Consider the following 26064-nt stretch of genomic DNA (forward strand, 5'->3'; position numbering starts at 1 on the left):
CAATGAAATTGTTTATCATACAATTTGCACAATTCATTTAAAAAATAGTCACTATCCGCCGGACTAATGAACTTTTCCACATTACGAACATTTTTATATATTCCGGCTTTTCTTGCTTATTTGGCGCCAAATTTATAAGATGTTATTGGGAACGAGTGGAAGTGGAACTGTCATTGATATTTCAATATATTTTCAGGTTAGAAAATGAGGAATTGAAAACACTGTACTTAAGTAAGCAAAAAAGAACTTTGGCATAGATAGGTGTGTTTTATCTTTAAATTTTGATATTTATATAAGTTTTTCGGGGGATTTTGTAAAGAGTGCGAGTCGCAATGCGTAATCACACCGAAGATCTTTGATCTCACAAAGAAAGGAAATGAAGATTTTATAGGTTAGAAAAACAAACATAAATAAGTTTGTTCTTTTATTATGCAGGTGTAATATTTGAAACACATAAATCGTCAGATTAATAACAAAAATTCATTTTCAGATATAAATTCAGTAAAAGTTTCTGATTACTGGGCTGCTAGATGTGTGACTTGAAAAACGGCGTAAAGTGATCAAATGCAGGTAAAGATCCTGATCGGTTGATGCGCATTATTTTTATTCACTATTTACGTACTTTACTTTCCGCGTCAACGCGAATTGCTCACAATTATTCTGAATTGGACAAAAATGGTAAATTAAGAAAAGGTCGAACCTTGTGATAAGATAGCTTGAAATTTTTAAGTTCTGAACGCTTCGGATTTAAAAGCGTTAAATTTCAGGGCGTCTATTATGGTGGTCCAATTTTTTCGGTAAAACTTTAGAATATAGGCTTCTCCAGTATAGTCCTTTAAAATAACCGACAAAGAATTGCAATCGATGAATTCTAAATGGAAAACGTGGGGGAAGAGAATTTTCAGACCATATTATCACTTTTTTTATGAAAAATAAACAGGCTGAAATGCACTTTGCGTACCTGCCTGAAATCACTGCCATATGACCATACTAAAAAAGCCGATATTCTAAAGTTTTACCATTTTTTCTTTAAATATTTATGGATATCGCCCCCAAATTGGTTGGTATCCATAAAAAATCCTTCTTTTAAAGTATATTTTCGCAAGTTTAGGGTCCTAAAAAAATCCATAAGTGAAAAATTGTGTATTACGAGTTTTTAGTCTTCATTACAATTTCTTGGCGGTTCGTCTCCTACTCTTCAGTAAGAGCGAGGCATTAATCAATTAAATTTAATAGAAATAATTGTTTATTCATTTGTTATTATTTGTAACAATATTTGCAACTCGTTAACCTCTCTTTTGCCTACTAGACTGGCTGAATCCAAGCGCTGTGGACGTTGTGCAAACCGCACGCTCAATTGATATAAGTTAAAGAAACATAATTATTTCAACAATTTATTATTATTTTTAATAATATTCTCTTTTAATATTTGTAGAAAGTTGCGTTTTTTCTGAAATATGCAACTTTTTATTCATTTTGTATTAATTATTTCAAATCAAACAATTGATTATTGCATATATATATCTTCTCTTCAAGTAATGCTAGAAGTTGTGCTTTTTTCTAAATCTTCTGTTTTGCTTTGACTTTTTAGTTATGGACAAATAATAAATGAACCTCAATAATAATCATTTTTTAAATAGTAGGATAAGAGACCAGACATTGGAACCCGCACCAGTCCTTGTCATCCCTTTGCAGATTTGCTTGAAACCATAGTAAAATGATCATATTTTTCACATTAAATATTGGCATTTTTCTATTGTTTAAAGCAAATTAGAGTAAGTGCTAACGACTGGTGACAGTGCCAACTACGTGTTCTCTTATCCTACTGTATGTTTGTAATATTAAATTATTTTTACTCTTTGCTATATTTTATTTGCACATATTTCACTATCGGTACTCCTCCCCCTCCTTCACTGAAAAAAACGTCATTGATGTTGATATATACATATATGGAGATTAAAAAAGCCTCAGTCAAATAATTAATTGATTATAATATCTCATGTGACAAGATAGACCTGCTGCAGTCAGGAAATTTCTTCCGGTACTCTATTATCACTTAGAGTGAATATTGTTTTTGACTCTCCTTTTTAGTAAGAAGGAAATAACAGTCAGATATCAATATTACGATCTCCACCCTCTACTCAATTCCCTAGGAAACACTCCTCTTTCTACTTTTCTTTCCCTGCCACCATTTTCCCTCACCTACTAGTCCTCATTTTACTACCCTCACTACTCTCCCTTATTTCCAATAATTTTCCCTACTTCCCCTCCCTAATTACTCCTCACTTTCTCCACTCACCCTCCCCTTATTCTCCCACTTCCCTCAGCTTATACCCCCTTACTTTCATACTAAAAATGTACCCTACCCTACTACCCCACATCGCCCCTAATGCGTCTCCTCATTTGTCCTTGCTTCACCTCCCCTCACCCCCTAAGCTCAACACTCCTGTTTCCCTGCCCCTTCCCAAGTTTTATTTCACTTCCCCTCTCCACATTTCTCCTTACTTCCTTGACTACCCCCTATTTTCGTCTACTTTCCCCTTCTGGGAAAAAGTGCGCGACCGAAAATATTAGGGTAATTAAAATTAGCCGATTCGGCCGACATCCAAAACGTGTAGATTTGGTGCAGCGTTCTTTAACCTCTAGGCCGCCGGGGTTTCGGGGACTTTATTTCCCTTAAAATGACATAAGAACCTGTTCATATTTCATGGATTGGACCACGACAAAGTTCCGATCCAAGGTAGCGTCTTATATAAGACTTTCAGGCGGCTAACAATCGGGAAATTTTTCGATTTTTCAAAATTCTGAATAAAGGCGATAGTATTCAGCATCCCTCAAAACGGGGGGAATTTAACATTGTAGAATATTGAGCTTTAGATTTAAAGGACCACGCACATTTCTTAAGGAAAAGTGATTTCGGTTAAGTTGGTTGAATTTGCTATGTGTTTTGTATCTCAGCGTCCTGAACAAATGTCTCCATAGAAACAAAGCCCAAAACCCCCCAGGTTCCGAGATAAGGTCCGCTGAAACCAGTATCACCGTGTATTAGCTCTTCTAAAAATTAACGTTGATTGTAAAATTCCTGATCTAATGCTTGTTGTTCAACTGAAATACTATTAGTGTTTAGGACCTTCATGTCAAGGTCAAAGGAACATCTCAAGGTCAAATCGGTTTTTTTTTAACAGCAACTCCTTTTTACGGCGCCACAAATGAAAAGAGTCTGAAATTCTACATTCTAATTTCAGTTTTACCGTAAATTAAAGTTAATAGTAAGCAGTTAGAGTGAACATGGGCTTGTTATATTTCAGAACCATGTTTGCATTTCTCTGAAATACGTCAAGACGGCTGACCGTTGCCGCTTGCATTAGCATGACCCATATTTCACCGTGTGAATTTATTATTTTGCTTCTGATTTCGGATCGTGAAGTTGTCATAAGTTTTACATTTGCTTGTATTTCAGTCTACTGTAGTCAATTTAGCGATTATTAAGACCATAACGTAAATTCTTCTATTCCGGCACAATCTTCATCATTATTCCTATTTCCGGCATCCTGGATGTATCGGAGGAGCATTGTACTGGGATATTTTATAGGCTGTTGATGCCGAACCCAGCCGAGTAACCACAAGATACTCACGACATGTGCGCAGCAACCCAAAGTTCTTACCCCAGCTTTACAGGTACAATATCCTAATATATCTTCGTCTCCAATTTCCTTCTGATCTTTTTCAACTTCTCCTACTCGAAAAGTTATCCATAACTGATAGCGAGTAGAATTTCTGATTCGAGAGTAGATTCTGATCCTCAAAAAGCCTGGTACATCTCTGTTTCTATCAAGTTTGAAGATATCGCCACTTTCATGTTCGAATTTGTCCAAATTAACCGAAACCACTTTTCCTTAAGAAATGTGCGTGGTCCTTCGCTGAAATTTTAGTTCGGATGCTTTAAGTGTTAATTTAATAGTTTTCATTATTTCAATAAAATATCGAAAACTTTTGTAGACCTGAATTTAGAAATTTGAAGGATCGGGAAAAATGTTTTAAGACAAAAATGATGCCGTAAAGTTACCTGGAATTTTGTTGGTGAGATATGAGGCGTTTACTCAGATTTTTTGGGTGCATAAGATTGCAAGGTAGCCTGGGATTTCAAATACAGTGAAAACCTTCTATTGCGCCAGTTTTGGGGCTGGAGTTGGTGGGGAAATAACTTAATAGACTGCCGCTTCGGCTAAAAACGCTTTTGTTTGTTCATGCCTATGTGACCACTGCACACTCCCCGTAGCTCCTTTCACACCTATCCGCGGCGCGGCATCAGTTCTCGGAATTGCTATAGAAGGGAGAGCTATTTCGGGGTTCAACTGTTATTGCAGGTATGTGACTGAAAAATGTTGCAGGAGATTGGTAAAGATCTCATGAATTTTATAGATTTTATAGAGACTACCCTTATAACACAGTATTATTGGAAAATTAGTAGGGTCTATAATGATTTTCCTATCATTTTTTTCGAATTCATGTGAAAAGTAGAGAATTCCCTCGATATTTTAAAAATCGATTAAAATTTAATTTAAGTCCATTAAAATATTAAAAATCTGTAGAAATCCCTGTAACTCCATTCTAAATTCCTTTAAAAGGAAATTATTTTAGTTTATCCCCTAAAGTTCTGTACATATTCAAAATTCCTTGAGAATAAATATATTAAACGTATTTATTGAAGTTCTGAAAAAAAAGTTCGAATCCCTAGAAATCTTTGAAATCCTTGGAGATGAAAAAAAAACCTTTAATTCTTGTAAAGTGTTTGGGAATCCGTAAAGATTAATTAAAATAAGTAATAATGCTTTTAAATAACTGAATAATATTCGTTGGGAATCCTTTTAAATTTCATTTAATTACACTTACTTTCCAAATTTGTCTAAAAATCTCTAGAAGTCTTTGGAAATCCTACAAAATTATTTTAATTCGCCTGAAAATTTTTCAATCTCTTGAAACTCTGGTATTCCTTACAAATCTCTTGAAATAATATCTTTGCAAATTGTAAAAATCCATTAAATGTTTCGATATCCTACAAAATTCTTTAAATTCTTTGGAATCCCTTAAAATTCGTGGAAGTGTTTGGACATTTTTTTAATCCTCTAAAATCCTTTGAAATTTTCCGGAATGTTACGAAATTACATGAAATCTGTGAAGCCCGTTAATTAATTTAGAATTAGTTGAAATTTGTGGAAATCACGTAAAATCCCATGAAATTCGTTGAAATTTTCTCAAAGCTATTGAAATATTCGAAATCTTTTCACTTTTGAAATTATGTAATTCGTTTGCAGCACTTTTTATAAATTCTTTCAATATTTTAATCTTATTTATTTCTATACTCATTTTCTAATCATGATTTTCATATCATAATATACTATAATGACTTTTTGTGATTATAGGAAAATCATTACAAACTTACACTAAATTTTCCATAATATTTTTTCGTAAGGGGGATTTCATAGTATTGCAAAGAGAGAGAGAGAGAGCGAGAGAGAGAGAGTGTGTGTGTGTATGCCATATTTCGGGTTTAATTTTACTCCTTAGTGATAAATTATTCGAGGAAGAGATCAGCTCCCTTTTTAGTTTAAAACTATTTTAAATTAAAAGTTTTTCCTGTAAAAATAGTAGTTTTTTCTTCTGCAAAACATGGGAAAATTCTAATATGGGCTGATTAATTTGGGCAAATCTAGATTCATTATAATATAAATATAAAGAGGTATGTACGACATTTCAGGATATGGAAGATACATGTATTCAGAAGGAATTATTATCAGGAAGCTTGCAGAGAGTCAAAGCACGGTTTCCAACAATGGAATTTCCGATATGCACAAAGCAAAAGAAACTCGAGAGATGTCGACATATGATAAATTTTCTTTTGAAGCAGAAAAAGAACTACAACATGCGTCCTTCGAATTACTCAACACTTCTGCACTTTGCAGCTATGAATCGAGTCAATGAAAGTTTTAATTTAATTTTAGAAGACAGCAGCATTAATGTAAATGCATTCATCCCGAGAACAAAAACTACATTGCTTCATGTTGTCAACATGGAGGGCACCTATGAAATGGCAAAAACTCTTCTTGAACGAGGTGCTAATGTCAATGTCGTTGATGCATTTAATTTTACTCCCCTGCATTACGCTTGTAGCAACGTAAAAATTAATTTTTCGATTGGTTCCATGAGCACAGAGTCTTCTTTTGACTCTTCTGCGCTTATTAAAGATCCAAAAGTAGTGCAACTTCTCCTTGAATACGGGTCTGCTCTCGAAATTGAAACTATTTCTCAACGAGAAACCCCACTCCTGTTATCGTGTCAAAGTGGCTATTTAGAAATATTTAAACTTCTATTGCAGCATGGTGCTGACTTTTATGCTGTCGATCGATTTGGCCAAAATGTGCTTCATAAAGCTGTTCAGTCCGCTCACCCAGGTCTTATTAAAATCATTTTAGACAAGGGCTTCGATTCCAATCATAAAAACTCTTTAGGCAGATCTCCGATTCATGAGTATTATTCATCCAAAGGGACACCGGAAGTTTTAGATCTTTTAATTAAATTCGGGGCTGATATTAATAGCCGAGATTATTGTGAAAATACGCCTCTGCACACTGCTTGCACCAGGGATTTTGTTAATAGCGTACTTTACAAATATTTTCTGAAAAGAAACCCAGACATTAACGCTCTCAATAAAAGTGGAGAGACACCTCTAAGCGTCGCTGTACAAATGCGCGATCTTTCTGATGATGATTTAAGGGTTGAGGTTTTGGAAAATCTCTGTGAGCATATAGCAAAATTGAAAGCTGCTGATAAATATATCTGCAAGGAAAATATGTTTTTAGTGAAAAATCATCCTGAAATAAAAGAGATTTATAAAAAGTTTGAGGTCGAATTAAACAAAATGAAAGAGGAGCAAGTCAGTTCTTTGAGTCACTTTTGTTACTTTTATATATTGAAGGTCAGTCCTCGGAAGTTAGTAGCATTTGTCAGAAATAAGAAAATTATGAAGAAATTGGCTTCACAAAAATATAAGGAGATGTTTCCGTTATATTCAAATTCATTGACCGAGTCTATCAATGTGGCAATTAGTAGAAGAAATTTTACTGCAACCTGTGCTTCTCGCTTATGCAAACATATAAAGCGAAATCTGCCGCCCTTGATTGTTGATCAGGTATTTTCTCACCTAAGTGAAAAGGATTTAAAAAATTTTGAAGAAGCTTTTATAAATGTGAGGCAGTAAGCGATTCCATACGATGGCCATTTTGTTTATACACATAAGAATTGTTTTTCGAATTATAGTTTTTCATTGTGTTCTTTCTGTGACATAATGCTGATAATAAAAACTTTATTATTGATAAATGAGTAATTTGGAACTATGAATAATTCGACAAGATATAAGATCGATTATATCAAATACTTCATTTATTCTTAAACTTTATGGCATATATACAGGGTGGTCACTGAATTAATATAACCCAATAAGAAAATCAAACTATTTCTGGTTGGAAGTTCATTCTTTTCAATTGAAAAGTCTAATATTATATTTTAGGTTCCTAATTCATTTTTTTTCGTATATAATTCAACTTTTTTTTTTAGCAATCGTCTTATTTAGTTGAAAGTGAATTCTGTTTCATTGAAAAGTCTACTATTATATTTGTTATTTATAATTCATCTCTTTTGGAATGAAATTCTACTATTATATTTTGGGTTTAGAAATAATCTCTTTTGTTAAAAAATTCTACTATTTGGTTGAAAACTTTGATATATTTGATATATACAGTTTAGTTGAAATTTGGAATTTTTTGTTAAAAATTTATCTTTTTTTCTTAAAAAGTCATATTTTTGGTTGAAATATCATTCTTTTTAACTAAAAAGTCTTTTATTATATTATAGTTTCAAAATTAATCTCTTCAGGTTCAAAATTCGACTACACCAAACACTCGAATTCAGTCCAGTGTCGGGGGTTGCCTTAAAATAACCTTGGACTGATTTCGGGGAGATCGAAACGTAAACAGTGAGGGTCGCCTGACTTGTTTCCAATAGGAATATATATATATATAATCTCGCAACCGCTCTCGCCCTGCCCCCCTAAGAAACTTCGTGAGCCAGCAGTTCTAGGAAGGTTGAGAACGGGGTGACTAAAAGCAAGAGTTTGTTGTATCTGGTGAAAAATTTCATTATTTTTTTGAAAATTCCACTTTCTAGTTGTTTTTTAAAAATAAAATTTGTCTTGTTGGAATAAAAATTTACTTTCTGTGTTTGAAAGTTAATTTTTTTTATTTTATCAGCCTTTGTACTATATATTTGGTTTATAATTAATCTCTCTTGATTAACAATTCTACTATTAAGTTGAAAACCTAATTATGCGGTTGAAAATTCAACTATCTTGTTAAACAGTCATGTTTTATTTCCGAATATTTACCTTTTTTGTTGAAAAATTGTCCTCTTGGATAGAAAATTCGTCCTTCTGAAATGAAAATTCATCGTATTTGGTTCTACATTCATGTTTTATGGTTGAAATTACATTTTTTAAATTAAAAGGTCTATTATCATATTTCTGGCCTAGACTTCATCTCTTTTGATCAAAAAATAGTTTTATTTAGTTAAAAATTCAATTATTTTGTTGAAAGTTCGACTATTTTGGTAAAAAGACATCTTTTTGTTTGAAATTCAATTCATTTTATTTGAAGAGTCTATTATTATATTTTGATATCAGATTTTTTTTTTCAAATTCTACTATTTGTGGGAAAATTTTCTTTTTTCTTTTTTTAATTAAAAAATTACGTTAAAAACTCACATTTGTTGGTAGAAAATGTAATTTTGTTGTTAATAGACTGAATTTTTTTGTAGAAAATTTATCTTTTTGATTGAAAATTGATTAATGATTCATCTTCGTAGGTTGAAAATTCATCTGTTTTATTAAAAATTCAACTTTTTGTTGAAAATTCAACGACTTGTTTTAAAAATGATCTTAGTTGAAAATGATCTTCTTATTGAAAATTGATCTGATCGGGTTTAATGGTCAAATTACAACAACAAAAAATTCGATTTTTCAGCTAGAAAATTCAGCTCTTTGTTTGAAAATTCATTTTTTGTTGTTGAAACTTCCACTAATTTACTGAAAATGCAATATATTACGACTTGAAATCTTAGGAATATGTTCCCTACATTTATGTTATTTAAAAGAATTTATTCCCCTATTGTGCCCATATTTTCTTGAAAAATCATTCTATTTCTTATGTGTTCAGAGCATTTTGGGCTGTGAAACTTGACATCACTTTCGCAATAATTTACGTTATATATTTTACCTTACAGTTCTATAATGTTTAATACTTTTTTAAGTTAATATAATCAAGCAATTAGTATTAAATAATTATTATAATAAACGTCTAAAAGTCAGCCGAGAAAAATATAATTTTTGATCGAAAAATCGGAAAATAGTCTGGAATTCTTTCTTGAAGTTTGATTAGCCCCCCTGCATATACCTTATAAACATGTTGTACCTTAATGTTTTCTGTATCCAGATTCTTCCATAGGTATTCTTCTTATAAATAGTCTATTTAATTAATAACAGGAAGGACAGAAAATGTTATCTTCATTTTTCGTAATTATTAAATGGCCATGAAGAATTGTTGAACTTTTTGGCAATGACTATTCTACTAACTTAAGAATATTCAATTTCGAAGATATCGTTTCTTATTATTTATACTAGAATTATCATTGTTTTCTTCTCTTGCGTACATTATTCGAATTTTCGCGGCACTGGTAGCACTGATTTTGTTGTTTCAAAAATGGCCGACAGATTCGAACTTCGAATAGAAACTTTGTGGAAGAAACTTGTTGGTAATTTTTCCATTTTTCTGAATAAAAGTTCCAAAGAAGAGAAAAGTCGTGTATTGCAGTATGTTTCATAGCAGGATAAATATCTTGGTTCAGAGATTAGTGGTTTAAAGAATGCCATTCGTAATCTCAAAAATAAGAAAACACATAATATCTTTGAAGTTATATAGGTTAGGAAACCTAAAAAAAAATAGTTTATGGATTTTATCTTTGATTTTATCCAGTTTCGATGAAAAGTAGGTGAGTGACGTACAAAATTAGCAACTTTAAGTAGAAAAGTTTGAAATAAAGAAACTAGGACCAAAACTAATAGATACTTGCATACATAACTCCTGATAGTTTTAAGGAGGATCATACGCAACTTTTAGATTCTAGTATCTTGTAAAAAAGTTATAAATGCGTTCCTAAAAAATATAAAAATTAGTTATATAAAAGTTATATAAAAATTCCACAGTAGTAAATATTTATGCGCTTATAATTGCAAATTTATGTTAAATTTCTAAAAAAAAACCTTTCTTCTACAAACTACCAAGCCATTTTTCGGACATGACTTAAACTAATTCCAATACGAATAAACAAGAAATATTTTTTCACTATTAGAAAGTAATAATTATACACGAAAACATTTCCACAATGGCTTTCTACTTTTATAAATTTTTATAAATATGATTATTGAAGATTTGGTTGTCGTGGACAATGTTATGATTAGGTTGGGCAACTGAACGGAAGTGGAATCTAATTTGACGAATTTGACTCTATTTTTTGTGTGTTGCCATGTTGGTAATAATTTTGGGGTTGAAAATATTTAATAAGTTGGTTTCCCGCCAAATTGAAGTCCTCACAATGTTGCCAAATTACACGTCAATTTTCTTTAAAAAGTTGACTTGTACCACTTTAAAATGAATTATTATATATTAATCAGTAGTGAGTTTTAAATTGATTCATTTCCGTGACTTTTAGAAAAATCCTTCTTGATTTTCATAAATTTTATGACTAAATATCTTGGATGTTTGAATAGAAATCTCCGATTTATATGATTCTTCTTTATAAGGTATACGTAAGAAACAATATTTATTTAAAAGATTATATTTGCTACACAATGTTAAGAAATTCTTATATTTTGCAAAATTATATGGAATTAATAAAAATTTAAAGCGTTTCAAGGGCATTATAAAATCTCGAATTTAAGCTCATTGCATGATCTTCCTTAAAAATACGAATTGGTTCGTTCACAATGTTAACAACGAATTACTAATAATTAAAAAAAAAAAACATATAGCAATAATACTTAACTGATAGATAGTTTTCTATTTTTATTAGATCGCTTATTCCAATATCAATTTTAAGAAAATGTTACATAACTCCACGTAGTCACATAAAATAGATTGAAAGAGATTGTCTGGTTATTGCTCTTCAAACAAGATGCAAATCCAATTGATATGGAGGAAGGACACAAAACAATGGTGAAGCTTCTATGAAGTATAAAGCCAACACAGCTTTAGCTGATTAATCTGGCCTCAACTCTATAAATTTAGCAGCCAAGAGTGGATACATGCCAATGATTGCAAGTTTTCTATGCTGGTTTTCTATGATGTCTACTAAAAGATAGTAAAGTTATTTTTGGACAAATGTTTCAATAAAACTACACAACAAGAAACGGATCTACTCCAATTCAGATTGCAGCTCAGAAAATATATAAAGAACTCGTTCAAATTCTTTTGAAATATACGGTGCTAATGCTACAGCAGTTGGAGAGACAACTTACGAGCTGGCTTTTTTTGTTGCTCAGAACGAAAGTTTTAAAATCGCCAAAATCCTTTGCGAATATTGTACTCTAACAGCAAAAAGGACTCATTTCTAACCAGCAACATACATTGCTTCGTATCATGGACATCTAAATGTAGCCAGCTATTCTTCATTTTGTGGCTAAAAATATAATAGTTAATGTTCCACGTATTTTATTGAAGAATACGGTGAATTTTAATGCTGAAATCAGAAGACTTCTTGGTTGACGATAACCATGGAAAAGATTAATTTAGGCGATAGTGATCATAACATAAATTTAAATGACATATTATCTCATTGGCATCTAAATCGCAAAGGTTTTGGCAAAGATGAAAGCTGATAACCAGAAAATTTATCATACAAAATATACATTTTTTCAACAATTATATTTTGAAGACTTCTTACTACGATTTTCTTACGATTGACAAAATGAGGGAAGTGAAGATAATCACGGCATTTTTTGGCTCCAAGAGTCCCATAGGGGTATAAGTGCAAAAAACGAAATTACTTTCGAGCTATTATTTAACTCTATTGAATCGCAAAAGGAGCACTTAAAAAAGCAATCACCTGCGAAAAACCCCTTATCAAAGAAAAACTCAGCTCAAAAAGCGCCGAATCTGAGACAAAAAAAGCGACAAACATTTTCGCAATGAAAAAAGTACTTTATAGATTTATGTAGATTTATAGATTGTCTTTACTATAATGCCTTGTAACTATTACTCAAATATGAATTTTTTTCGCCCTGAGGTAGTTTTAAAGGGCAAACATTAAGCTTTAAAACACAGTATAATATGTGTCGGTCCTGCAGACCACCTTAAAAATCATTAGCTAATACAGTTGCGTTCGACAAAGACATTATGTACACTGTATTTTATTTACATTTCAATTGAAAAAACGCAGCTAAAGCGACTGAAATTATTTAATCAGCTTTAGGAGAGGGTGCGGTGACACGTAAAACGTTTAAAAAGTTGTTTCAGAAATTACACAATCATAATTTTTTAATTGGAATGTAAAAAGCATGTAGTGTCTCAAATGCTCCTGGTCGGTCGCCAATAATTTCACAAATTATTTTTGAGGTTAAGGCCACCGGGTCGTCATCTATAAATTGTGATTAAAAATTTTAGGTTCGCCCTTTGAAATTATCTTAGGACGGGAAAAAATTAAAGTTTGACCGAAAGTTACGAGACATAAAAATGAAGGCAACGAATAATTAATTTGTAGACCTAATTTTTTCAAATGTTTCAACACATTTGACGTTTCAATTCTACCCGGTGAGAAGAGAAGAATAGAGAAAAATTAATATTTTCAGATGTAAACGAAATTGTGAGCATTGTCTAATTTTTTGTAATGTTCTCATTTTCCATCGGGAGAAGTGTCCAACGAAAGAATAGGTTTATCTCAAAAACCAATTCTTTTCTATTTCCTTAAGGTGTATTCCATACAGGCGAACATATATTCCATTTTTGTAATTCCGCTTAATCCGACCAGTAGACCCACTTCTCATATTTATTTTTAATTCCATACGTACATGCTGTATTTTCGATCAATTTAATTCCTTCTAATCTCTCCACAAAATATGTTCACTTACATAGTTTCTATTCCTCCGTGTGCAACATAAGTTTGGAAATTTTTATTTTTTTATCAAGGTTATTTTTAATTCTATACTTACATGCTTTATTTTCGATTATTTTAATTCCTTCTAATCTGTCCACAAAATATGTACACATGCATAGTTTCTATTCGTTTTTGTGGAATATAAGTTTGGAAATTTCAATTTTTTTGCCTGTCATAACGGTGGAGTAATTTTAATTATAATATTTTATATTGTATAAACAAATTATAGATTAAATAATATAATTAATAGTAAATTCATTTCATTATGTTGTTTAAGGTAAACAAAACTTATTTATCTTTGAACAGAATTATAAAAATATTCTTTGGCAATTTTACAAATTATTTCTATTAATATAATTATTTTATATTTGCAACGGAAAATTTTTTCAATCGATTAAAAATACTAGGTTTTACGTCTTCAAAGTGACGTTATTCTCTTTCTTTCTTTTGTATTCCTTCATTTTTAATTCCTCTCAATACGCTTCCATTAAATTGTTCTAAGTCGATTAAAAAGAATAGATTTTGCTTTTTTCTACTCTTTGGTGGAACTTTCGATGGAGGAAAATTTGCGTATTAATCGGCATTCAGATTCTGAATTCTCTTACCGGTTAGTCAATATTCTTAAGGATGTACATTAGTTATCTCAAGTTAAAAAATGAGCACCGTACACATTAAAATTGCTTCTTTAAAAATAGTTACTAAGGGTTTTATTTTTTTACTTTTTCACTAGGTAAAGGTTATAATTCTTATTTAATCCCAATGACAGTTTATTTGAAAAAATTATTCTCCATAAAATGAATAATTGTTTGATATTTAAATATTTAAAAATAACATGCCACAGAGATTTGCAGAGAATACTTCTGGAATAAAATATTTATTGTAATGTTTGCCTTCAGCTCTCTTCGAAAATTAGTTACAAGTAACAATGGGAATGTTTTTCTCGTCTTTTAGAATCATTTTTAAGAAAGTACCCTGGGTACATAGCAAGTCAGTAGATAGAAAGCTTCAATTAGTTATTGGTTCACATAGTCACAATCCTAAGTTTGACAAGGTCGCGTGTGAGCACGCGTGTTATTTGAAATTCGCGCATAAACTGTAACACGTGGAAAGGATGCGATCTTGCCATATCTTCAGTTCGCGGACGTCAGTCATACATTTACGGTATAAATAATTTTTTCTATTCCTAAAGACTCTGAATGATACTTTTCGAAGCAGATATGGATTTCGGAAAACATTCTGTATATGTCAGAATTATTTCAGATTTTTTTCATTTTTCAATCTTTTTATATACTACAAAAAGTACGCTTTCTCATAAGTTTACATGTTATTTTCAATAATTGTTTTTTCGATTATGAACCTCTGAAGGGTTCCAAAATTTAAACCAGAGCTTCAAGTGCATTTTTTATAAAACTGTCACCCAAATATCAAACGATTCTCATTTGTAATTCTTTTGCCGAGGATACTTCTTTAACAATGCTCATTTTTGTAATTGAGATAACTAGTGTACATTCTTAATTTATTTATTATCAACCCAACTGCAATAAAAAATATTCACCTCTTATATATTTATTTACTAGAGTTCCGGGGAGGGCGTACGCCGAATGGGTGAAAATAGAGGGGTGTGAAGAAAGGTTGGGATTCGTCAGTACGGAGCATGCGTGGAGGGTTGGCCGTCCTCTGTAGTGCGTGCGTCATGTTTTGTCAAATGCTACCGATCTTTTTGGAAAAAATAAAAGTATAACTGAAGTTTACACAACTGAAGACATGAAGAAGGAAAAACCAGTCGACTACAGTCGGCCCTATAAATTATAAGTATTTTTATATATTATTTAATTTAATAAGCTATTCGGAATTCGTAAACACCCAAAGTTAAAGTTTTGTTTTCAGGTTATGTTTATAATCATTATGTAAATATTGATAAAATTAAGTAGAACTTTGTTGTCACTTTTTCAAGTTTTTAATTAGCTTTGGATAAAAAAATTATAAAGTTTGAACAAAAACAGTATTTTAATCGCGTTATTAATTACTTTACAGCCCATCAACTTTTAAGTCTTACTGGAATCAACTTTGAAACTAAAACTATTGTTGTAAGTTGATAATATATAATTTATATTATTATTATTATTATTACTAGATAATCTATTCACGTTACAAAAATTGTGATTATTTCTTGCAGGGTCTTGTAGAACTTACAATCATTCCACAGAAAAATACACTATCGTGTATTAAACTGAATGCAAAGCAGTGTAGAGTTTACAATGTAATATTGAACAATGAGGTGGAGGTGCCTTTTCGATATTTTGATCCCTTCCTAGATATCTGCCAAGAAAATCCCGAGCAGTGAGTTGTATTATTTTTCTGGATGTAATTTAAGTTCATGGACTACAAAATTTCTCCACTGGGCATGCGAACATAACCTTTACATTGTCGCAAAGTCGCAGTGTTACGCATGTTACGTGCAGGTAACCTTGCTAAAAAAACATCAATTCTGCAAATTCTAAAATATACGTAAAAACTCCCGTTCTTATTTATAGCAAATTATTCATTATTTTCTCTCAATTAAGAAAGGTAGATTTTTCTGTACAATCCAAAAGGCCTTGAATTTAGGTAACAATAGAAGTAAGATAGCAGTAATCGGATCCACTCGACTTACTTGGGGGGCCGCACAGTGGGAGGCAATACACTTTTTTCGTTCAAAAATCTCCAGAGCCTTCAATTTTTGTTCGATTTTGATTTTTTTTTTTAAATTAAAGTTAATTCTAAAGAGCTTGATACTCCGAACTTTTTTCTCCTCTATTTGTTTATTAATAATTTTTTTTACTCGAAGTATGGAAAAACTGAAATTTTGTACGTTACAATTTTGTACGTTTTAATAACTGATTAGGTGAACTTTATATTGTCTTAAATGAATGTTTAAAGACTCATAGAATACAAATAATTTATTCATTATTTCATTTGTTTGTTATCAACAAATGAGCAAAATAGTATGATTATCGGTAAAAAAAATGTTCTCTGCTAAAAGTGCTTCATATTAATGTAGGAGTGACATTTAATTACAAAACTGATCGAAAAGTTTGTAATACTGATTGTTATAAACAATTATTGTGGCAAAATATACAAATTTAGGTTTTTTTCAAATTATAACCTCCTTCAATCACCAGAACGTCTTCAGGTATTAATAAACAAATGTATCTTTGATAATATTCAGTAAAATATAAGCAATGATATGTTTATAAACAATTTAGAAAAACAAATTCCAAATGTCAGAAAACGGTATTGGTAATTCTTCTTTAGCTTTTGCCAAATTGTCCTATGCTAGTTAAATGTCAGGATTTCTCTTTTTTGCCTGCATATGAATCATGTGATACTGACTTTTAGACAAATCAGCTTCCTCTAGTAACGCCACAGTTGCTTCTGATGTGCGAGGAATCGGAAAATCATTCATATTTTCATTTTCATTGGAAGGTAAAATATAATTCATGAATTCTGAGACTTTCCTTCTATCACATAGATTTAGCGAGCATAAAAAAGACTCTTATTTCGATGTCAGTATATTTTTGCCGTGTATCCGTTAATTTCTTTCGTTTTGTCGAAGTATAAAATTCTACAAAGTCACATGAGTTTGGCCTTCCGCATTTGTAACTACTTTCAGGTTGAAATTCTACGTTGAAAAATGTTTCCAACCAATCTGCAAACTTTTTGTCGAGGCAAGTTTTAATAAATGCTGAACTCTGCCCTTTTCTTTTAAAATGAGGGATAAATTCATTATTTAATTTGTTTTGAACCTTTTCCAACTGTTTATAGTTCAAATTAAATTCTCTTTTTAAATACTGCTCCAAATCTTCCACACCTCCATTGTAATGAGAACAAAAATCGGATAGTGTTTTTTTCAGAACTTTTAAAGCATCCATTTTGTGTTAATGGAAAACCATTTATTGGAGAAATATTAAGCCCAACAAATTGTTTTACAATTGCCTAAAACTATTTAGTATTTATATCAATTATTAACACAAAATCCGAAAATTAGAAAACGAAACAAATAAAGAAAACAAATATAATGTAATGCACAAAAGAAAATTATAAAAGCAAAACATAACTCTGGATACTATGGTTACGGAGAAGAATTCTATTCGTCAATTTTGAATTTGAAGGAACCAAATTCTTTGCTGCATGAAACTATGGAAACATGAAATTTTTTATCTTCTTTATGAATATTCAGATGGTTACATTTTACCAAATATTATCGAATGTATATTATTTTCAGGAATATCTGTACCCATTCTACGCGTCAAAGAAAATTTAAATTTGATAAAACCTTAAGTTTAATTATTTTGTCACAAGAATTGTTAATAATTGAGTCCAATAGATTAAAACATTTCCAATGCAAAAAAAGCTTTTGCTATGTGAAAGGGCCAAAATTTTGAATTTGTTTATAAAAATTTTAATTGTTATATTTGATCAAATATTATGGAATATTTATCATTTCAAGGAATACCTGAAGTCGTTCTGGAGATTGAAATTAATTATAATTTGAAAAAATCTCAAATTTTAATCTCTTTCCACAAGAATTGTTTATAACATTGATTATTATGAAATCTTAAATTAGTGTTGTAATTAAAGGTCATTCCAACATTAATATGAAGCACTTTTAGAAAAAAAATTTGATTACCGTTAATTGTCAATTTCTTTATAACAAACAAATGAAATAATGAACACATTATATGTATTCTATGAGTCCTTAAACATTCATTTAAGACGATATACAATTTTCCTGATCTGTTATTAAAACGTAGATAATTTTTATGTACAAAATTTCAGTTTTTCCATACTTTGAGTGGAAAAATGATTAATAAACAAATAGAGGAGACAACCGTTCGGAGAGTCAAGTTTTTCAGAGTTATTGAAGTTTAATTTTTTTTTAATTCAAAATTGGACTAAAATTGAAGGCTCTGGACATTTCTGAACGAAAAAAGTGTATTTCCCCCCATTGTGGGCCGTCTCGGTACTACATTACCAATTCGAGGGGGTGGGGTCACGCCAAAAATTACACTTAGTAATACTGATTGGGGGGAGGGGGCGGTGAAAATAACGTTATGTACGCCCCCTCTTTTTACCTTTTTAAAGAATTCCTCCTTGTTCCCTCTTCTTAAGAAAGTTACCATTTTTCTCGGGTTTTCGCTTACATGCGAGCGTAAATCAGAAGACCTAAAAAGAAAATTCAACTAATTTTTATTGAAGAGTCTACTATTATATTCTGTTATTATTTTGAAAATTAAAGTGGTTTTTGGTCAACAATTCAACTACTTGGTTAAAAGTTGAATTAATTTGTTAAAAATTCATTTTTTGGTTGAAAATTAAACTTTTCCATAAAAAAAATTAAATTTAATTGAAAAATCTTATTTTTATATGAATTTTGAACTCTTGTTAAAAATTCATTTTTTAAGATTTATCATTTTACTATCAAATGTAACTATTTGGTTGAAATTCGTGTTTTGTCAGAAATTACTTTTTTAATAAAAAATATAACTTCTATTTTTTGTTGAAAATTGATATTTTTAATTGAAAATTCATGTATTTTGTTATAAATTCCTCTTCTGTGTTCGAAAATTAATCTTCTTGGTTGAAAATTCATCCTTTCTGGTTAAAAGTGCAACTGTTTGATTATAAATTATTCATATTTATTCTATTATTCTTATTTATTTTCTAGAAAATAATTTTATTCGAAGATTTAAAATGTTAATTGAAAATTAATGTTTTTGTTTCTTAGTCCAACTGTTTTTGTAGAACGTTCGGATCTTTTGCTCGAAAATTTCATCTTTTTTGGTTGAAAATTTAACTTTTTGTTGAATTTTTTGTTGGGTTTGTCTCGGTTGAATTCAGTTAATTAAAAAAACTTTTTTTTTGTTGAAAACAAATTTTTTAAACTAGAAATTTTTCTTGCATTTTCGATTTAAAAAATGTCTTTTTGAGTTGAAAGTTGAACTATTTGGTCTAAGATTCATCTTTGTTTATTTAAAATTCATCTATCTGGTTGAGGCTTCAAGTAATTTGGTAAAAATAAGTTCTTTAGGTTTAATTCAACTGGTTGAAAATTCATCTTTTATCGTAGAAAATTTTTTCTGGCTTGAAAATTCAAATTTTTTGGTTGAATTTTGATCTTTTTGGTTTGACAATCATTCATATTTTTTGGTTAAAAATTAACTTTATGGTTGAAGAATGAGCTGTCATAAACAAAATTCGACTTTTTAGCTTGAAAATTTTCAGATTATTTACTTTTTTCAGTTTCGTTAGAGTTTTTTTTTACCAGGCAATGACATTTTTTCATCCAAAATCTTCCGGTTTTTAAGATTCATAATTTTTTAATAATCTTAGGTTTCGTTCGCGTTTTACATAAGAAGTTGACATAGTTCGAACAAGATGTGCAATTTTTGAACAGTTTCAGATTATATTGACGGATTCTACAGAAAATCGATTGTTTTAAATCAAAATCATTAAAATTTAAGAAATTAAATTTAGAATAAACAAAAATTTCATGTTATCTTCAACGTTCAACACTCAAATTTAACTACGCCATTCTTGGAAATATTAGAAGAAAAAACCAAGAAACTATCAAATCTGAACAACACACACTTTTAAATGTCGCGTCATTCAAATTAAAAGAAAAAGAAGGCAGCCTCCTTATCTCCTTTTTTCTCTCTGGTATTGTTTGAGAAACATTTTTAAATGCCACAATTTGATCGTTGAATCCTTTATTGTTCTTTTTTGTAATTTCCAAGATTTTTGTAGTTAAGAATCATCAGATGTCAAACAAGATTTATAATTTTGAACAATTTTCTGACATCTTATGTTGTCTTTTTCGAAGGAAATTATTGGTATTTTTAATTTAAAAAGTATTAGAATTAAAAAAATATTTACCATTTTTCTGTAAGTAACTTTAGGCTATATTGGTTGCTTTTTCACCTAAAAGATTTATTTTAAAACAAAATTTGTTAGATTTATGTCCAATGATTTTTGTTGTTGTTAAAAATAATCAAGTTTGCGAGTTTAAACAATTTTGTATCGCTTTAGTTACTTTTGTCTGAAATTAAAATTTATATTTTCAAATAAAACTCGTCAATTCGATGAAGATTTAGAATCTCTTAACAATTTTGGATTATGTTATTGTTTTTTGCCGGAAATTCGTATTTTTAGTCAAAAATTATTATATTCAAAACAAAAATTACAATTTTTGAACAACTATTTTGATCATTTTGGATTAAGTTAGTTAATTTCTTCAAAAATTGGTATATTTTCCAGATTTTAAAAAAGATTCACTACTTTCAACTATTTAAGGTTATGTTGGCGTATAACACCCGTATTTTAGAAAAATACGATTTCCTTATGAAGTAAAAACTTTGGTGAATCATATTTTTCGTTTAAAAAATTAATTTTTTTCACATATGCACACCCCTTCAAACGAATTTAGTGTAAAACCTAATTTAAAAATGAAGTATTTTTAACGATTAGTTTCAGGTACTCAATTTAGGAATTCTTAAATGAAGTTTTGAATTGCTTAATTTTTAGCGCTTTAAGTTTAATTTACTAATTTTGAAAATTTCCAATTTAAAGGCATACCATTTTTAGAGTGTTTAGATTAAGTAAATTTGAAAGGTTCAAAATGTTAAAAAATTTTCCATTTTGAACGGTTAAAATAACAGTGATTTTTTTAAAGAAATATAATTTTTTAGTAAAAAATCTATTCAGTTACTTTGAATGTTACTTGATGCAAGTTCTTTTTTATTTAAAAGCTTGAATTCGAAAATATTTTATTTAAAATTTCCTAGTTTTTGGAGGTTTCGACTTTCAAATTTCACAATAATGTAGTTTCAAATTAAATTATTAAAAATTTCACTATTGAATCTTTCAAAATTTCGTATTAATAGCTTTTATCGTCAGTTTTAAAGTGAATAATTTTATATGTAAATTTTTTAATATAAAGACATTTCGTATTGAAAAGCTTAAAATTGTGTATTTTCAAACATTGAAATCATATTACAATAGTCTCATCTTTTAATTTCTTAATTTGTAATTTTCAATTTTATATCTTAAAATTGTCCGATTTAAGGTTGAAGATTTAAACAAATGAATCATGTAAAAGCGGAAAATATTTGATTGGAAAATTTCAAGAATGAATAATAATTCTAATTATTATTTAGTAATTGTATAATTTCTTTCATTTTGAACGGTTACAATTTTAAAGTTCTGAATTTTTATTTTTATCATTTAAAATTACTAGATAGGTTTATTCCTCACATGTGCGTCCTTGTTCGTCATTTAAATATAATAGAAACCCGGCTACAAAAAATACTTAAAAGATATTACATTAAAAATTATCGTTATTTATTTTACTTTAGAAAAATTTGTCAATTATGTTTTAATGTTAATTTTTTATGTAATAACGCTTTAAATTTAATTAAAAAATTTATTTAAGTCTCAACGCTTTTAATTAGAAGTAAGACAGTTTTAATTCCTTTGATTTTTAAGTAAGCGAATTTCAAAAATTCGATCTGAAAATATTAAATTTGTAACGTTTTGAAATTGTCCTATTTCAAAGTTTTAATTCCATATCATTTAATTTTCATATTCTTCAATTAAAAGAAAATGAATTTTATTTTAACATTTTTATTTTTGATGATAGGACATAAAAATCCAGATAAGTGAACGCTCATGTGGCGTGCGTGAATTTACTTTTGGTATAAAGGATCAAACATTTCTCTTTTTTTCTTTGTTAGACACAAAAATTCCCTTTTCCTACTTATTATAAGATTCAAAGTCAACAGATTTCTTGCAAAAATGTTGGCTGATTCTAATCGACTTTCGTAATTGGTCATATGTGAGCAAACTGTTGTGCAAATAGAATTTATTTTTTCTAAACCGGGAGCAATAACGATGTTTTACTTAAGGAACCGGGAGTTGAAAATTATAAAAATAGAGACCACTCTCATTATTTAAAGTATAACTTTGTTATTTCATAACACACTTACTCCTATCTACCCTACAGTAATTCACTTTATTTTAGGCGATCACTAGAAGCTTTCTCCAAGCAACATCTGGCTGCAGCTGAAAAAGTCAACCCAGACGCTAACGAAGGAGAACTAGTCATCTATATTCCTAACGATCCAAAAGTCACTTCTTCAGTCTCGAAAGGTTGCCCCTTGCGCATAGGCATCGAATTTGCACTCGAAAATCCCCAAGGTGGAATTCATTTCGTCCTAGTACCCAAGAAAGATGACCAGGATAAGAGATCACACGCCGAGCGCGGTTCCCACATGTACACCTCCAGTTACGAGAATTCCTCGCGACTCTGGTTTCCCTGTCTCGACTCCTTCGCGGACCCTTGCACTTGGGAATTGGAGTTGACAGTCGACGCTTCTATGATCGCCATTTCCTGCGGGGATCTTCGAGAAACCGTCTACACTCGCGATATGAGAGGAATAACCTACCATTACATCCTGAACACACCAACTTGTGCTCCAAACATCGCCTTGGCAGTGGGACCCTTCGAAGTTTACGTTGATCCCAATATGCACGAAGTCACTCACTTTTGTCTTCCACAGCTCCTGCCCTCTCTAAAAGCTTCCACGAAGTATGTCCACGAGGCATTTGAATTCTTTGAAGAAACTCTGTCAAATCGATACCCATATTCCTGTTACAAGCAGGTGTTTGTCGATGAAATCGACGAGGATGTCAACGCCTACGCAACAATGAGTCTCTTGAACACGAATCTCCTGCATCCAGCGCCAATAATCGACCAGGTCTACTTAACTAAAAGGGCCATGGCCCAGGCGATTGCAGAACAATTCTTTGGTTGTTTTATCTCAATGCAAAATTGGTCTGACACGTGGTTACCGAAAGGAATCTCGACTTACTTAACTGGTCTCTACGCGAAGAAATGCTTTGGAAACAATGAGTACCGGGACTGGATTCACTCCGAACTTCAGGAAGTTGTGCAATATGAGGAGCAGTTTGGAGGGATAATTCTTGATCCATCACAGCCTCCAGCTTCGCTTCCAATGGGTGAGAATATTCATAGTGCAGTTCCAAGATCAGCCGATCCTGGATTCTACTTCCCGATTCGAAACCTCCACACGATGTCCCCGAAGTACTTGGAAGTTTTAAGGAAGAAGGCACATTTAGTGATTCGGATGCTGGAGCTCAGAATCGGACAGGAACTTCTCCTCCAGGTTTTCAATAAACAACTTTCGCTGGCAGCAAACGCGGCTCAGCAGAAAATCGATTCTGGTCTATGGTTCCAGATGCTGATCAGCACGAATGTTTTTACGAAAGCGATTTTTACCGTTACGGGAAAAGATATGGCTGTCTTTATTGATAAGTGGGTTAGAACTGGAGGTCATGCCAAGTTCAGTCTGAGTTTTGTTTTCAACAGAAAGAGGAATATGGTTGAGATAGAGATTCGGCAAGATGCGACCCATCAGAAAGGAGTTAAGAAATATGTTGGTCCTCTTGTGGTTAACATTCAAGAACTTGACGGGCCTTTTAAACACACTTTGCAAATAGAAGGAACAGTTTCTAAAGCGGACATCACTTGTCATAGCAAAAGCCGAAGGAACAAGAGGAGGAAGATTCCCCTTTGCACTGGGGAAGAGGTTGAAATGGATTTATCAGCGATGGATGATTCTCCGATTCTGTGGATCAGGCTAGACCCCGATATTACTTTTATGAGATCTGTGCAGATCCAGCAGCCAGATTATCAGTGGCAATACCAACTCAGACACGAAAGGGACGTGCCTGCACAGATGGAGGCGATCGTAGCTTTGAAGAATCACGCGACTCCAGCGACGAGAATGACTTTGACTGATACCATAGAAAACGAGAATTTCTACTACAAAGTGAGGCTCAGAGCTGCGCACTGTTTAACTAAAGTGGCTAATTCGATGGTCTCTACTTGGGCAGGACCTCCGGCAATGTTGGCGATCTTTCGGAAATTGTTCGGTTCTCTTTCTTGCAGGAGAATCGTTAGGGAGAATAATTTCCAGAACTTTCAGCACTATTTTCTGCAAAAGACTATTCCTCTCGCGATGGCTGGTTTGCGAAACTCGCATGGCATTTGTCCGCCGGAGGTACTGTCATTCCTAATGGATTTGTTGAAGTATAACGACAATAGGAAGAACAGTTATTCGGACAACTACTACAGGGCTGCGTTGATTGAAGCCTTGGGAGCGACCCTCACTCCGGTTATGAGCTTTCAACAAGGAGCTGAAGTCACTGCGGAGTCTCTTTCCCCTGAGATCACAGCAATTTTGGAAGAGGTGACGAGGAACTTAAATATGGAGAAGTTGCTCCCTTGTTATAAAAATACAGTGAGTGTTGCTTGCCTCAAAGTAATTCGGACTTTACAGAAGCTTGGGCATGCGCCAAACAATCCTCATATTTTTAGAGCCTATACGGCTTATGGACTATTTTTTGATCTAAGAATTGCAGCTTTAGAAGCTTTGGTGGATTTCACGAGGGCTGATGGCAAATGGCAGGATCTGATGTTTCTCATAAACATTGCGAAGAATGATGAACATCCTCAAGTGAGGCATCGATTGGTTCGACTCTTGATTGAGAATCCTCCTTTTCAAAGAGCCCGTAAACATCCTCTGGATAAGCCCGAGTTGGTTGACACGATTTGGGACTTGATTAATAATGAACTTTCCCATGATGCGAAACTGAGATGCGACTGGGTCGATTTTTACTATGCCTTGTATGGATCAAAACGGCCACTTTGTCTTCCGGTGAAGGAACTTGAGATGCTGATGAAACCCCAAAAACTTGAAGTGAGTTCTGTAGGGAATTCGCAGCCTCCTGTTAAAAAAGACGCGTTCGAGGCAGATATGAGTCTTAAGAGGAAAGCTTCGCCTGCTAGGGAAGTTCCGGGATCGTCTGTTTTGGAAAGTCTCAGTGCGAAGAGGATTAAGGCGGACAAAAATTCAGGAAACGAAGTGAAAGACAGGTCACATATCCATAGTGATAATTCGGCATCTCTTCCGGGGATCATGGGAACACAGGGCCCTGTTGGATTTGAACCGGGGATGTTTAAGAAGCAAGATGAGCATAAAGGGAAAGGAGATTCGGGGAGTAAGGGTAAAAAGAAGAAGAAGGACAAGAAAAAACATAAACATAAGCACAAACATCATAAGCATGGCGTGGATAAGGAGAAGAAAGAGAAGGATAAAAGCAAAGAGAAAGACAAGAGTAAGAATAAGGAGATAGAGAAAATCAAAGAGGATCGGGTTGAATTGAAGATTGTGGAAGACACTCTTAGTTCTGGGAGCTCAAGTCCTAATAGTCAAGATACTTCAACTGTAGATAGTGAATTCAGTTTTCCCCGTTTATAATTCTTTGAGACTTTGCAAGAATTATTATGTATATAGAATTGAAGTAATAATAATGTAAAAAAATTGCGATAGGTTGTTTTGAGATTATATGATTGTACCTATGTGATGATATAATTATATTTATTAAGATTGTGTTCTTCTTATGTATTTTATACTTTTTATATCATATAGATGATGAACAAATTTTAGAAAAGTGTTTTATTTCATTGAGTGTAGTTAGTTTTCGAAGTTAGAAGAAATTTAAGGAACTAGAGTCATTATTTATAAGACAGTCTTTTGTTGCTGTTTAAGATCAGTAAAAAGCTTGAAAATTAGTGATTGAAGTAATAAAAACTGCTTGATTAAAATATTCTATTGAATATTGATAAGATGATTCGCTACTTATTTCGAGATTCTTTTTCAGATAGTTCAAATTCTAAATTGTTTA

The 26064-nt window shown here is 31.6% G+C and overlaps 2 protein-coding genes across 2 annotated transcripts; both read left to right on the top strand.

The window, feature by feature from the left end:
- The first annotated feature begins 210 nt into the window (after positions 1 to 210).
- LOC117181556 (ankyrin repeat, PH and SEC7 domain containing protein secG-like) lies at positions 211 to 7370 on the top strand. The gene is made up of 3 exons (XM_033374378.1): positions 211 to 391; positions 491 to 570; positions 5759 to 7370. The coding sequence occupies exons 2-3, from the start codon at positions 565 to 567 to the stop codon at positions 7256 to 7258; spliced, it is 1506 nt and encodes a 501-aa protein (XP_033230269.1). The 5' UTR covers positions 211 to 391; positions 491 to 564; the 3' UTR covers positions 7259 to 7370.
- A 2491-nt stretch (positions 7371 to 9861) lies between these two features.
- Positions 9862 to 25800, top strand: LOC117181555 (transcription initiation factor TFIID subunit 2-like). Its single transcript, XM_033374377.1, has 5 exons — positions 9862 to 10098; positions 14835 to 15065; positions 15290 to 15344; positions 15434 to 15597; positions 22316 to 25800. The coding sequence occupies exons 2-5, from the start codon at positions 15022 to 15024 to the stop codon at positions 25635 to 25637; spliced, it is 3585 nt and encodes a 1194-aa protein (XP_033230268.1). The 5' UTR covers positions 9862 to 10098; positions 14835 to 15021; the 3' UTR covers positions 25638 to 25800.
- Positions 25801 to 26064: the final 264 nt, after the last annotated feature.

Source organism: Belonocnema kinseyi, chromosome 10 (genome assembly GCF_010883055.1).
Source record: "Belonocnema kinseyi isolate 2016_QV_RU_SX_M_011 chromosome 10, B_treatae_v1, whole genome shotgun sequence".
NCBI classification, from domain to species: Eukaryota; Metazoa; Arthropoda; class Insecta; order Hymenoptera; family Cynipidae; genus Belonocnema; species Belonocnema kinseyi.